This window comes from Rhincodon typus, chromosome 15 (genome assembly GCF_021869965.1).
Source record: "Rhincodon typus isolate 14 chromosome 15, sRhiTyp1.1, whole genome shotgun sequence".
In the NCBI taxonomy this organism is placed as follows: domain Eukaryota; kingdom Metazoa; phylum Chordata; class Chondrichthyes; order Orectolobiformes; family Rhincodontidae; genus Rhincodon; species Rhincodon typus.
In genome coordinates, this window is record NC_063346.1 from 709,438 (window position 1) to 724,582 (window position 15,145).

The 15,145-nt window shown below is 44.0% G+C and overlaps 1 protein-coding gene across 1 annotated transcript in view; it reads right to left on the reverse strand.

Annotated features, from left to right (window-relative positions):
• The window catches only part of tango6 (transport and golgi organization 6 homolog (Drosophila)), a 140,058-nt gene extending 128,296 nt beyond the window's left edge, over positions 1-11,762 (reverse strand). The window contains exons 1-3 of the mRNA XM_048605931.1: positions 11,692-11,762; positions 10,556-11,223; positions 9,203-9,319 (exon numbers count right to left, since the gene is read on the reverse strand). Of these exons, the coding sequence (XP_048461888.1) occupies positions 9,203-9,319; positions 10,556-11,223; positions 11,692-11,749 (843 nt within the window). The 5' untranslated portion in view covers positions 11,750-11,762. The remainder of the gene's footprint in view (positions 1-9,202; positions 9,320-10,555; positions 11,224-11,691) is intronic.
• Positions 11,763-15,145: the final 3,383 nt, after the last annotated feature.

Here is a 15,145-nt window from a genome sequence, read left to right on the forward strand (position 1 = left end):
GGATGAACACAGCAGGCCAAGCAGCATCATAGGAGCTGCTTGGCCTGCTGTGTTCATCCAGCCCTGCACCTTGTTGTCTTGGATTCTCCAGCATCTGCAGTTCCTACTATCTCTAAATGTGAAGTCATACACTTTGCTGTTAAACGAAAACAGAAAGGAAGAGTGTTACTTAAATAGTGATATATTGGGAACTGTGGATGTTACAAAGGGATCTGGCTGTCCTTGTACACCAGTCAACGCAAGTAAACAGGCAGATGTAGCAAGCAATTAGGAAGGCAAATGGTATTCTGACCTTCATTGCAAGAGGATTTGTTCAGAAGTAGGGATTTCTAACTGCCTCTATATAAAGTTACCATTGTTCTTGAGGACTTATATGGATGTTCTCTCATTACAGAGAGACAACTAGTGGTGACTTTAACCTGAGGGTCACCAAGAGAGGTACAAGGCTGAAAGAACGGGACCTTCATAATAACCTCAACTGGTGCAGGCACTGAACTCATGTTGTTGGCATCACTCTGTATTGCAAATCAGCAATCCAGCCAACCAACTGCAGCTATATAGTGCTGCATATAGATTTGGTCTCCCTACCTAAGGATGGATATACTTGCCAAAGAAAGAATACACAGTATGTTTACTTAGCTGAAACTGAGGATGACAGAACTGTCCTGTCAGGAGATATTAGGCCTGTATTCACTAGAGTTTAGAAGGATGGGGGGACCCAATTGAAATGCATAAAATTCTAACAGGGCTGGACAGACTAGATACTGGAAGAATATTTTCCCTGGTTAGGGAGGCTGTAACCAGGGAACACAATATCAGGATTCAGGACAGAACATTTAGGACTGAGATGAGGAAAAATTTCTTGATTCAAAGTGTAATGAACCTATGGAATTCTCCATCACAGAAGGCTGTACAGGCCAAGTCACTGAATATATTCACAAAAGAGATGGGTAAATTTTTAGATTTTAAAGGCATCAAGGGGTAGGTGGAGAAAGTAGAAAATGACATTGGGATAAAGGATTAGTTATGATCATATTGAATAGCAACCCAGGCTTGAAGGGCCAAATGACCTATTTCTGCTCCTAGTTTCTACGTTTCTAATTCAAACGCAATTACTCTAAAGTTCTCTTGCAGTCCCTCATGCTCCATCAATTCATCCAAAGCTCTGCAGCCAGCATAATAACCAGTCCAGGATTGATTGCCTCATCACCCCTGTAGTAAGCCAAAATTATAATTCCCAATATTGTGTATAAGAACATAAGAAATAGCAGCAGTAACACATCATTCAGCTATTTGAATCTAGTCCGCCATTCAACAAAATCATGGCTGATCTGCTATTTCAACACCATCTTTCTGTACTATTCCATCTCCTTTGCTGTTTTTAATCTGTAGAAATCTAGTGATCTCAGATTTGATTATACTCAGTGACTAAGCCTCAATGGCTCTTTGGAACAAATAATTCAGGATTCCGAACCCTTTGAGTGAAAAATAATCCTTGTCATCTTAGTTCTAAATGGCCTGCCCCATAACTGGGAGAGGATGGTGTTGACAGCACACCTCACCACAGCCAGGGAAACATCCTTTCTGAATCTACCTTGTTGAACCCTTTAAGGGTTTTGTATGTTTGAATGACATAGCATCTCATTCTTCTAAGCTCCAGAGAATACAGTCCCAGTTTGTTTAATCTTTTGTCACAGGACAATCACTCCAGCCCAGGAATCAGTTTGGTGAATGTTTGTTACACTCCTTCAATGACAAGTATATCTTTTCTTAACTGAGGAGACCAAAACTATACACACAACACGCCAGCACACCAAGGCTCTCTACAATCGCAGTAAGACATCTTTACTTCTATATCCAAATCCTCTTGTTTAAAAGGTCAACGCACATTTGCTTTTTTAATTGCTTGCTAAACCGCAAACTAACTTAGTGTCTCATGAACATGGACACCCAAGTCCCTTTAAAGTTCAATACTTCCCCGCCTCTCACCATTTAAGAAATACTCTGTCATGATGTTTTTCTTACCAAAGTGGATAAGTTCACATTTCTCCACATTGTATTCCATCTGGAAAAATGTCACTCACTGCTTCAGATCCTCTTCAAATATTGCACCCTCCTCACAACTTACACTTCTACCTAGTTTTATGTCATCTGCAAACTTGGAAATACTACATTTAATCCCCACATCCAACTCATTCAACAGCTGGGGCCCAAGCTCTGATATTGCAGTACCCCACAAATCACAGCAAGCCAACCTGAAAATTTTCCATTTATTCCCACTGTCTGCTGTGCATTAAACAGTTCTCAATCCAAAGCAGAACATTCCACCTCATCAAAATAGAAAATGCTGCAGAAACTCGGCTGATTTTCAGCATCTGTAGTATTTTGCTTTTATTGTCTGAACCACTTGTGTTCCAATTTTGTCTGCTAACCGCTTCAAACCTGTGCTAACATCATCGAAAGCTTTCAAAAAAAATCTAAGTGGACCACCTTTTCCAGTTTCCCGTTATCTATTCTGTTCACTTAATCCTCAAAAAACATAGCAGGATTGTTAAACATGATAAAAAACATAATACATATTTATAACACATATGTTGACTCATGTTATTTTGCAAGTGTGCATTTTCCTTACAACTATTAGGTCTGTAAGTGTATGTTTACTTTCTCTCTCCTTTCTTAAATAATGAGGTTATGTTTGCCACCATTCTATTTTCAAGAACCATTCCATACTCAATAAACTTTTGAAAGATAATGACCAACTTAACGACTAGTTGTACAGTCACAGCTTCCAACATTCTGCAATCAGGTCCAGGGTATTTATCTACTTTAAGTCCCATTATTTACACAAGGATATTCAGTAATATTAATATGTTGCAGTTTATTGTTTACACTAGGGCCAAGATGCACTGGTGTTCCTGAAAGGAACTTGGGACTTTCTTTTTTGAAGACAGTACTTCAGACAGTCTGAATAGCGAAGGAGTGGGAATGGGGTAGATGTGACGAGAGCCGAGTATCCTCGTACACAAGTCACTGAAAGTAAGCATGCATCAGGCAGTGAAGGCACAAATGGTACGTTGGCATTCACAGCAAGATGATTTGAGTCAGAATCTCAAAAAGCCATAAAATTCTAACAGGACTAAACTCAAAAAGGATGTTCCCAATGACTGAGGAGTACAGAATCAGGGATTGTAGGCCATTTAGGACAGCGGAGAAATTACTTCACCCAGAGAGCGGTGAGCCTGCGGAAGTCTCTGCAAAAGAACGTGGTTGAGGCCAAAACACTGAATATTTTCAAGGTATCAGATATAGTCCTTAGGGCTAAAGGGATCAAAAGGTTTGGGGAGAAAGTAGAAACAGGTTACTGAGTTGGATGATCAGCCACGATCATACTGAATGGCAGAGCAGGCTCGAAGGACTGAATAACGTATTGCCGCTACTACTTTCTATGTTTTATAATGTCAAGGGCAGTCACTCTCACTTTGCCACAGGAGTTGAGCTATTTTGTCCAAGTTTGGATCACAGTTGTAATGTGGTCAGGTGCCAAGTGGCCCAAGAGTATGTTGCCCACAACTTAGGGGTGGCATGGTGGCTCAGTGGTTAGCACTGCTGCCTCATAGCATCAGGGACCCAAGTTCGATTCCACCCTCAGGTGACTGTGTGTGGAGTTTGCACATTCTCCCTGTGTCTGTGTGGGCTTCCTCCGGGTGCTCCGGTTTTCTCCCACATTCCACAGATGTGCGGGTTAGGTGAACTGGCCATGCTAGATTGCCGATGGGGGATGGGGGATCGAGTCGAGTCTGGGTGGAATGCTCTTCGGAGGGTTGGTGTGGACTCAGTTGGCTGAATGGCCTGCTTCCACACTGTAGGATTCTATGATTAGTACTAACCTGTCTGTAGACTGCAATCTCCCATGACTACTGTATTTGCCTTATGTGCACCTTTGATTTCCTGATTTATACTATGATTTACATTATCACTGCTTTTTTGTTGCCTTTAAACAAGTCCCACCAAAGCTTTGCCCTGCTTTTTTCTTGTTGCACTCAGCTGACATTATGAATTCTCACTGCTAATGCTCTCTTTAATTAAGAGAGGTACCCCTCTGCCATTTCCCTGCTCCCTGTCCTTCATAAATGTCACATATCGTTGGATATTCAGAACACAGCTTTGGTTGCTTTGTAGCCATGTCTTTGTAATGGGTATCAGGTCACAAATATAATCTCTATTTAAATTGACAATTGTCTGCTTTGTCGTTAGTGTTGCAGATATTCAAATACATGGCCCCTTTCAATTTTTTAACACTTACTGTAAACTCTGGTTGCACATGCTGAAGTTTTATTTACAATCCCTTCCTGCCATACTCTGATTCTCATTACCTTTTATTGTTACCTTGATCTATTTTCTTTGTACTTCTCTTGAATTTACTCAATCTTCCCTGAGATGACCTTCTCACTATTTTGCTAGTAGTATAACTCACTAGAAAAGCAGCCTCAGCCATCCAGCCCAATGGTGCAGCCCCCAATTTCCCCTGTACCCAGTGCCCTATGAATCAAACCCATTTTCCCTAAATCAGATTTTGAGGCATCTTTGCATTCTACCTTGTGCCAATTTGCATATGGCTCATGTAATAGTCTAGAGATAATTATTTTTGATGCTCTGCTTTTCAATGTAGCATCTAGTTCTTCATACTGCTGATGTAGGACCCCCTTCATTGTCTTACCCATTGTTTCTGCCTGCTCCTCACCCCGAGAGCACATCTCTTCCTACCTTGACTCAGCCTTTTTTCCCCTGGTCCAGTCCCTGCCCATTACATCCATAAATCCTCTGACACTTTATGCCAGTTTCGGCTCTAGCCGCCTACTCTCTACCATGGACTTGCAATCCCTTTACACATTCATCCCCCACCACGATAGTATCAAGGCTCTCTGCTTGTAATGCTGGTGTCAGTTACTAAGGATGTAATAACTGAGCATTTGGATGGGGGTGTCAGATGCGGTCTGAGTCAGCAGGGATTCACTAAAGGGAAATCATGCATAACACATCCTCTGGAGTTTTTTGAGGATATGACCAGTAGAGTGGATAAGGGTGAATCAGTAGATGATGTGTATCTCCACTTTCAAAAGGCTTTTGACAAGGTTCCACACAAGAGATTAGTTAGGAAATTTAAAGCTCACGTTTTCAGAGGTAATGTATTGATATGGTTAGAGAACTGGTGGACAGGCAGGAAGCAGAGGACAGGAATAAACGGGTCCTTTACAGAGTGGTAGACAGTGATGAGTCGGTTGGTGCAGGGTTCAATGCTGGGACCCCGGCTGTACACAGTAATACATTAACCATTTGGTTGAAGGAATTGAAGGTAATATTTCCATATTTGCAGATGACACTAAGCTGGGTGGCAGTGTGTGCTGTGAGGAGGATGCTAAGAGGCTGCAGGGTGACTTGGTCAGGCTGACTGAGTGGGCAAATACTTGGCAAATGCAATATAATGTGGATAAATGTGAGGTTATCCACTTTGATCACAAAAACAGGAAGGCAGATTATTATCTGAATGGTGGTAGTTTAGGAAAAGGTGAGGCGCAATTAGATGTTGATTAGACCTGGGTGTCATGATGGAACAGTCGCTGAAGGTTGGCATTCAGGTGCAGCAGGCAGTGGGGAAAGCTAATGGCATACTGGCCTTTATAGCAAGAGGATTTGAGCATTGGAGTAAGGATGTCTTGCTGCAGTGATGCAGGACCTTGGTAAGGCCACACCTTGAGTATTGTGTGCAGTTTTGGTCTCCTAGTCTGAGGAAGGACATTCTTGCTATTGAGGGAGTCCAGCAAAGATTCACCAGATTGGTATCTGGGATGGCAGGACCGACATGAGGAAAGACTGGATCGACTGGGCTTGTATTGGCTGGAATTTGGAAGAATGAAGGAGGATCTCGTAGAAACATATAAAATCCTGACGGAACTGGATAGGTTAGATGCGGAAAGAATGTTCCCGATGTTGGGGAAGTTCAGAACTAGGGGTCACAGTCTAAGATAAGGGTTAAGCTATCCAGGACCAAGATGAGGAAGAATTTCTTCACTCCTGAGTTGTGAACCTATGGAATTCTCTCACACAGGAAGCTGTTGGGACCAGTTCATCGGATATATTCAAAAGGGAGCTGGACGTGGCCCTTGCGGCTAAAGGGGTCAAGGAGTATGGAGAAAAAGCAGGAGTGGGATGTTGAGGTTGCATGATCAGCCATGATCATATTGACTGGTGGTGCAGATTCGAAGGGCCAAATGGCCTACTCCTGCATCTATTTTCTGTTTTGTTATAATACCTGGAGACTGACTCAGAACTGCTGTATTTGTCCTGGGAGTATTTGATTGGGATGGTGTAGAGGAAGCTTTAGTTCCAGTTTAAGAGTTAAGGAAGCTTTGCTTTCAACCTAAGAGTAGAGAAGATTTTACCTTGTGTTGAACCCTGTGCTGTCCCTGTCCTGGGGGGGTTTGATGGGGCCAGTGTAGAGGAGGCACCGTAGCTCAGTAGTTAGCACTGCTGTCTCACAGCGCCAGGGACCCAGCTTTGATTCTACCCTCAAGTGACTGTGGAGTTTGCATGTCTCCCTGCGTCTGTGTGGATTTCCTCCGGGTGCTCTGGTTTCCTCCCACAGTCCAAAGATGTGCAGGCTAGGTGGACTGGCTATGCTAAATTGCCCATACTGTCCAGGGATGTGTAGATTAGGTGGGTTCTAGAGGGATGGGTCTGGGTGGGATGTTCTGAAGGTCAGTGTGGACTTGTTAGGCCAAAGGGCCTGTTGTCACACTGTTGGAATTCTATGAGTTCTGCTCTGCATCTAAAGGCCTGAACTGTCGCGACTCATCACGACCCTTCTCCGCTTGGCTGAGCTCGTCTTTACCCTCACCCTCAACTTCTCTTTTAAGTTGTTTCATTTTCTTCAGGTCACAGGGGTGGCCATAGGTACCCACATGGGCTCCAGTTATGTCTGTCTCTTCATGGGATACATGGAACATTCCTTGTTCAAGTCCTATTCCGGCCCCCACGCACAACTCTTTCTCCGATATATCAATGATATCATTGGTGCTGCTTCCCTCTCTCATCTGGAATTGGAAAAGTTCATCAATTTCATTTCCAATTTCCATCCCACTCTCACTTTCTAATGCTCTGCTTTTCTGCTGGCATCTAGCTCCTCTTATTGCATATGCAGGACCACCTTCATCGTCTTACCTAGTATAGTCGCCTCTATGGTCTATCTCCGACTCCTTCCTTCCCTTCTCGACATCTGTTTCCATTTCTGGGGATAGACTGGCCACTACAAACCTACCGACTCCCACAGCTTTTTGGACTATACACCCTCGCACCCTGCTTCCTGTAAAGACTCCATTCCATTTGCCCAGCTCCTCCACCTCCATTGTATATGTTCCAATGGGCCACCTTTGACAACGGAGCCTCTGAAACATCCATCTTTTTCCTCAACTGAGGATTCCCCAGTACGGTTGTTGATAGGGCCCTCAACTGGGTCTGACCCATCTCCCGCACTTCTGCCCTCACCCCCTCTCTTCCCTTCTACAACAGCGATTGGGCTCCCCTCGTCCTTACCTACCATCCTACCAGTATCCACATCCAAAACATCATCAGTTGCCATTTCCGCCATCTCCAGCAAGATGCCACCACCAGACATATATTTCCCTCCCCTCCCTTGTTTGCCTACCGCAGGGAAACACTGGTCCACTCTTCCTTCACTGCCGCCCCCTCAACACCGCGGCACCTTCTCCTGCAACCACTTAAGGTGTAACTCCTGCCCATTTACCTCCTCCCTCTTCAGTATTCAACGGCCCAAACATACCTTCCAGGCAAACCAGCACTTCTCACTCTAGCCTACTGCATTCGCTGCTCACAATGTAGTCTCCTGTTCATTGGGGCAGCGAAGTGTAGACTGGGTGACCGCTTCGCAGAACAGCTATATTCTGCCTGCAAAAAAGACCCTGAGCTTCCAGCTGCCTTCCACTTTAACACGTCATCCTGTTCTCTGGCCAAGTTCCAAGCGTCAAGTTCCTCGGAGTGACGATAACCGACGACCTGTCCTGGTCTTCCCATGTAAACGTGACAGTCAAGAAGGCACAACAACACCTCTTTTTCCTCAGGCGGCTTAGGAAATTTGGTATGTCCATAAGGTCCTTTACCAACTTCTGCAGATGCATCATTGAAAGCATACTGTCCAGGTGCATAACAGCCTGGTATGGCAACTGCTCTGCCCAGGACCATAAGAAACTACTGAACTACTGAAACTACAGACCTGACCATCACAGAAACCAACCTTCCATCCATGGACTCTATTTACACGGCTAGCTGCTGTGGAAAGGTGGCCAACATTATCAAAGACCCACTGCACCCCGGTAATGATCTCCTACAACCTCTTCCATCAGGTAGAAGATACAGAAGTCTGAACACGCACGAGCAGGTTCAGGAACAGCTTCTTCCCGGCCATTACCAGACTGTTGAACGGACTCTAGCCTCAAATAATGTAAGCTGGATGCGTCTAAGTCCTTTGCATACTGTGATCTGCCTGTTCACTATATTTCAGTACACGTGACAATAAATCAATCAATCAATCAATCAATCAATATCTCTACCTCAGGCTTGCTGCAGTAGTCCAGCAAAGCTCAGTGCAAGCTGGAAGAACAACACCTCACTTTCCGCCTGGACCCTGCAGCCCTCCTGATTCAATACTGAATTCAGTAATTTTAGGGCCTAAACGCTCCCCTGCCCTAGCCATTAACCACACACACCAGGCCTTGTTATCACATAGCCTGCCATTACACAATACCTATTGTTGGCCAATACCAGTCCCTACTAACAGCTATTCACCCTCCCAGGCAGATCGTTATCTGCTACTTTGTCTGTTCAACTATTCTTCTCTCTCTTTGGGCTCTATCCCCACCTACTGTTTACTCCTGATCCCCTTCCCCCCCCATCCTATATTCTGCATATAAATCACCATTTTCCTATCTACCATCAGTTCTGAGGAAGGGTCACCAGACATGAAACGTTAACTCTGATTTTTCTTCACAGATGTTGCCAGACCTGCAACTTCTGTTTTTGTTTCTGATTTACAGCATCTGCAGTTCTTTTGGTTTTCATTCCCCTGACTCCGGTCTCGTGTAAAACCACTATCCTTCCTACCATCGCCAATAATGTCAGGGACAATTACCTGTTTTGTTCCTCCCTGCAAGATCAGCAACTCCTTGACAACAATTGGTTGATACACTCGATCCAGCAGTTTCTGTAAACCCTGTTGGCAGCTGTGCTGCTCAGCATCCGTAAGGCCCTGTCAATGACATACATATTACACAAAACAACTTTGAGGACTTGAGTATTGCAGTTTTACCATTAAGTTGATGAGGTGTGTCAAACTCAGTTTACATCCTAGGATTCTAAATGAGATAGCTGCAGAAATAGTGGATACTTATGATTATCCAAAACTCTCTATATTTTGGCATGATCCTATCAGACTGGAGGTTAGCAAACATAACATTGCTGTTCAAGCAAGGATGGAGGGGGAAAACAGGGAACGACAGGCCAGTTAGACTGACATCAGTCATGAGGAAAAGGCTGGGATTGTCTATTGCACTGGTGAGGCCATACCTGAAATCCTATGTGCAACATTTAAGGGAGAATATACATAACTAGAGACTGCACAGTAAAGCTTCATTAAATTAATTCAGGGGATGAGGGGTAAAGGGCTGAATAAATTAGGCCAATACGTTCTGGAGTTTAGAAGAACATGACATTATCCCATTAAAAACCAAAATTTTGTAAGGGCTAGACATGAGAAATACTGAGAGGTTGATTATATTGGTTCGAGAATCTAGAATACCGAGGCACAATTTTAGGATTAGGGACTAATTAGTTAAGATTGAGATGAGGAAAAATTTCTTAATTGAAATTATTGTGAATCCGAGATGGAGCATTTCAGCCACAAGGAGAGGCTGGCTAAGCTTGGGTTGTTTTCTTGGGAGCAGAGAAGGTTGAGGGGGCATCTGCTAGAGGTGAATAAGACTATGAGGGGCATTCACAGGGTGAACAGAAAGCAGCTGTTCCCCTTAGTCACAGGGTCAAGAACAAGGGGGCACACTTTCAAAGTGAAAGGCAGGAGGTTTAGATGGGATTTAGAGAAAAGAGTTTCACTCATAGGATGAGGAGTCTGGAATGGGAGGGTAGTTCAGACAGGTAACTTCACAACCTTTAAAAAATACTTGAATGAGCACTTAAAATATCATAACATTTAAGGTGATGGGCCTAGTGCAAGAAAGTAGGTTTACTGTAGTTGTGTATTTTTGATGGTACAGACTCAATGGGCCTCTTCTGTACTATACGATTCAATGAGGAGCAGGCCAGAAAATAGAACTAAGGTAGATGATTAGACATGCCATTATTGTTTTGAATGGTGGAGCAGATTTGAGGTGTCAAATTGTCTACTGCACATATATCATGTGGTTTATTGTTTCTTTGCTTGAAGTGATAGCTCCAGGTTGCTGATAAATATTAGAGTCGGTTACTGTACCTTCTGTTTCTCTCTATCCTCTTGACGTGAAGACTCCTCTGACGTCAGGTTCGAATGATATTTCTTTGGTGAATATGCCAACTGGCAGAGACTGGCTAACAAATCTCCAAGATGCCTGGTGAGGATCAGGCTCTCTAAGGAAGGGTGGTGAGCGATGTCAAGGAGTGCCATAGTGACAATGTGAAGCCTCCACATTCCTCTGGGAGGTGCCAAGTAACAAACCAATTTCTCAACAGTTGCTGCAAAATCTGATCTGCATCTAAGAGGAGTTCCCACTCCTGGTAGAAGGTATGGACAGATCCCAAGAATGATGACGAACTGCAGCGCAGTCTGGACTGTTTTCTGTTGTGAGATGCTCAGAGTATCTGGAGGTAATGCAGGGGCACATTCTGGAGACTTTGGATTTGGTTTTGGGGGTACGAACTGCGCTAACAATTCAATCATTGTCTGCTTTAAACACAAGAGCTGCACTAGAACCTCAGTAACAAAGTTCCAGACTGCATCATCTGACCTCACTGACCATGTTAACTGAGATATCACCTGTTCCCTCAGCTGCTGTAAAGTTGCCGAGTTAGAATCCTGCTGCAGCTTCTGGTCGAGGACCGACAGATTGTGACACAGTGTCCGCAGTAGCACATTCTCTTGACTGATCTGTGCCGTCCGTGCTTCTGAAACCAATAAAAACAAAGTTCATCAGGAAAAAACTACCTGATTATTGTTTGTTCCAGACCAGCTCTCCCTAACCAGGAGGTTTCTGTTCCACACTGATGAAGAGCTGGCTTTTATCATTCCAAACTTTCATTCCAATGTTTTATCTTCCTTCATATTCTTGATAAATTCCTCCTCCCTCACTCATTACTCACAGTCCTATCCACATACCACTCTTCGCCACTAACCAAGCGTTTTTAAACTTGTCCCCAACCCACTACTCCATCCCACACCCCTGGACGTCTTTCTCCTTCCCTGGCCTACCCCGGGGTGCCTGTTCTTCTACCCTTGGTCTCACCCAACTTGTCATGTCCTCCAGCCCCTCATATCTTGCCTCCCCAACATCGGGACACATCCTTTCTCTGTTGCTCTCCCCTCACCCTCACCCGCGGCCTGTGCCTGTGCCTGTGCCTGTGCCTATCCCTCACCCCCGGGCTGTATGAGCTCACTCAGAGCCTCTACCACTCTCTTCAACGGCGGCGCCATGTCGGTGACTCTGCGCACGCGCAGAACTCAGGCTCGCGCGAGATTCCCGCCGTGCATAAAGATGTCACGTGACATCAACGGCTGCCCATTCAGCCGGAAGGCCCTAGGGTAGCCCCTTAGGCCTGGGGGTAGACAATTAATAGTAAAGTAAAACTTATCTGATTTAGGCTCATCAACCCCATTCAATCAAGTACAGCGCAGAGGATAGGGCCCAGCACACATCTCGAGTGAGTCCAGGGCCTGGCATCAGAATCGCAGCTGCTATATCGGTGGAGGCGACGACGGTGAGGTAGGCCCAGAGGCAAAAGATGGTGCCTGAGGATCGGCAACTTCGTCGTTGGTTGGGTCCAGTGCAGACGGTGACAAAGCGGTGGAGGAGGGATGGTGGCACAGGCTTTGTTGGTTGTGATGAGCTGGCTTAAGCTATATCCTTCTCTTCCCTTATTCATAAATTATTCAAAAAGGCACCGAATCATGGCGAGAAATGAAAGCTTTTCACTATTCTACGGTATTCTTACTGTAAAATTCACATGACAATAAAATCATTCATTCATTCATTCATCCGTTATGCTGTTTCTCAGCCACTGATTGCGTGAGGTTTGCTGCAGTCTGTGTCTATTTTTTATACTTCCAACAGCCACAATATTTGTTGCAGTGAGGGAAATAAAATTTAAGATTATATTGCTGTCCAGAGTTACAGAACTGATAGGCTGAATAGCCTCTGACCACGTCTTTTTGACTGGATTGCCATACTTCACTTCAAAGACCCCCAACATCATGCCTTAAGTAGGATGATCAGAACTTGATGGTAATCCTCCAGTTGTGCTCCAACCAGAATTTTATAAAGGTTCAGAACATCTTCTATAACTGCTCATGTACAGTTTTCTTATCTCTGAAGCTCCCATATCATTTGCTAATTGCTCTCAATATATCCTGTCACCTTCAAATCTCAATGCAACATGGAAGCCTAGGTCTCTGAGATCTAAAGAGTGTTCAGGGGCAATGTTTAGTCTATAATGCTTTTCCACCAATATAGTGAAATCTTGCACTGTTACATTTAATCTGGCACTTGTTTACCCTGCTAACTATCCATATCCAGCTGCAATCACTTAGTATCACCTTCACTGTTTTTTACATCTGCTAATTTGGTACAATCAGCAATTTTGAAATTTAATTGTGTAGTCCAAAATTCAAAGTCATATATGTAATTAAAAAACAGTCTGAATACTGACCTCTGATGAACCTGAGAGTCAAAGAGCCATGCAACACAGAGACAGACTTTTTGGCCCAACTCGTCCATGCTGACCAGGTTTCCTAACCTGAACTAATCCCATGTGCCTGCGTTTGGCCCATATCTCTCTAAACCTCTCCTATCCATGTACCTGTCCAAATGTCTTTTACATATTATAACTGTACTTGCTTCTACCACTTCTAGCAGCTTGTTCAATATATGCACAACCATTTATGTGAAAAAGCTGCCCATCAGATCTCTGTTAAATCTTTCCCCTCTCCGCTTAAACTTACATCCACTAGTTTTGGACTCCACTACCATGGGGAAAAGACCTTGGCTGTATACCTTATCTGTGCCCACTCATGATTTTATAAGGTCACCCCTCAGCCTCTGATGCTCCAAGGGAAAAAGTACCAGGCTATCCAGTCTCTCCTAATAACTCAAACCCTTCAGTCTCAGCCACATCCTTGTAAATCTTTTTTGCACCATTTCCAGTTTAATAACATTCTTCCTATAGCAGGGCAGCCAGAATTGTACTCAGTACTCCAAATGTGGCCTTACCAATGTCTTGTAGAGGTGTAACATGATGTCCTAACTTCTGCACTCCATGCTCAGACCGATGAAGGCAAGCATGCCAAATGCCTTCTTCAACTACCTGTGATGCCACTTTCAAGGAACTGTATACCACCACCCCAGATCTCTCTGTTCAACAACATTCCCCAGGGCCCTACCAAAAACTGTATAAGTCAAGCCCTGGTTTGTCTTACCAAAATGCAAGACCTTGCATTTATCTAAATTAAACTCCATCTGCCGTTCCTCAGCCCACTGGCCTAGTTGATCAAGACCCCGTTGTACTCTTAGATAACCTTCATCACTTGTCCAATACACCACCAATGTTGGTGTCATCTGTAAACTTGCCTTTTATGTTCTCATCCAAATTGTTTATATAAATGACAAACAACAGTGAACCCAGCACCGAACCTTGTGGCACATTGCTGGTCACAGGCTTTCAGTCTGAACAACCCTCTACCAGCACCCTCTGTCTCCTTCCATCAAACCAATTTTGTATCCAGTTGGCTAGCTCTCCCTGGATCCCATGTTATCTAACCTTATTGAGCAGGCTATTATGTGGAACCTTGTCAAAGGCCTTGCTAAAGTCCATGTAGACAAAGTCTTCAAAAATTTCAATCAAGTATGTAAGACACAATTTCCCATGCACAAAGCTATGCTGACTGTCCTTAATCTGACATCGCCTTTCCAAATTCTTGTAGACCCTGTCTCTCAGAATCCTGTCCAGCAATCTACCCACCACTGACGTCAGACTCACCTGTTTGTAGTTCCCTGGCTTTTCCTTGCAGCCTTTCTTAAATAATGGCACAATATTAGCTACCCTCCTGTCTTCCACCACCTCACCCGTCGGTGTCGATTTGATTTGAATTATTGTACTCACATGTACCTAAGTATAGTGTTTTGTTTGAAAGCAGTGCAGGCAGATCAAAGCTTTGTTTTGAAAGCAGTACAGGCAGATCACAACAAACAAGGACATACAGAGCATAGGGTGCTTAGACAGGACGAGGCATACAGGCTACAACTTCACAGAAGGTACGCAAAGCAAGATCAACATTATTTGATATTAGAATGAAACAAGTATCTCTGCTAGGAGCCTCGCAATTTCTTTAGCTTTCCGCAATGTTCTAGGATACACTTTATTAGGTCCTGGGGATTTATAGACCTTTATGTGTTTTAAAACCTCCAGCGCCGCCTCTTCTGTAATATGAACTCTTTTCAAGACATCACTATTTATTCCCCTAGCTTCCATATCTTTCTCCACAGTAATTACTGATGCAATATATTCATTTGGTATGTCACATCTCTGGTTGTTCCACACATAGATAGCCTTGTTGATCTTTAAGGGGCCCTATTCACTCCCTAGTTAGTCTTTTGTGCTTAATATACTTGTAGAATGTGAGGTTGGTTGGCTTGCCGAGCTGGTTTGTTGTTCCGCAGATGTTTTGTTACCATGCTGGGTAACATCATCAATGCAGCCTCTGATGAAGGGTCAGTGTGATTTCCTGCCTGGTTTTTAAACTCTGGAGTCCGTTGAGCTGGATTGCCTCACTTCCGGTTTTCCTTCAAGGTGGAGTGTATATGGGGTCGAGTTCTAT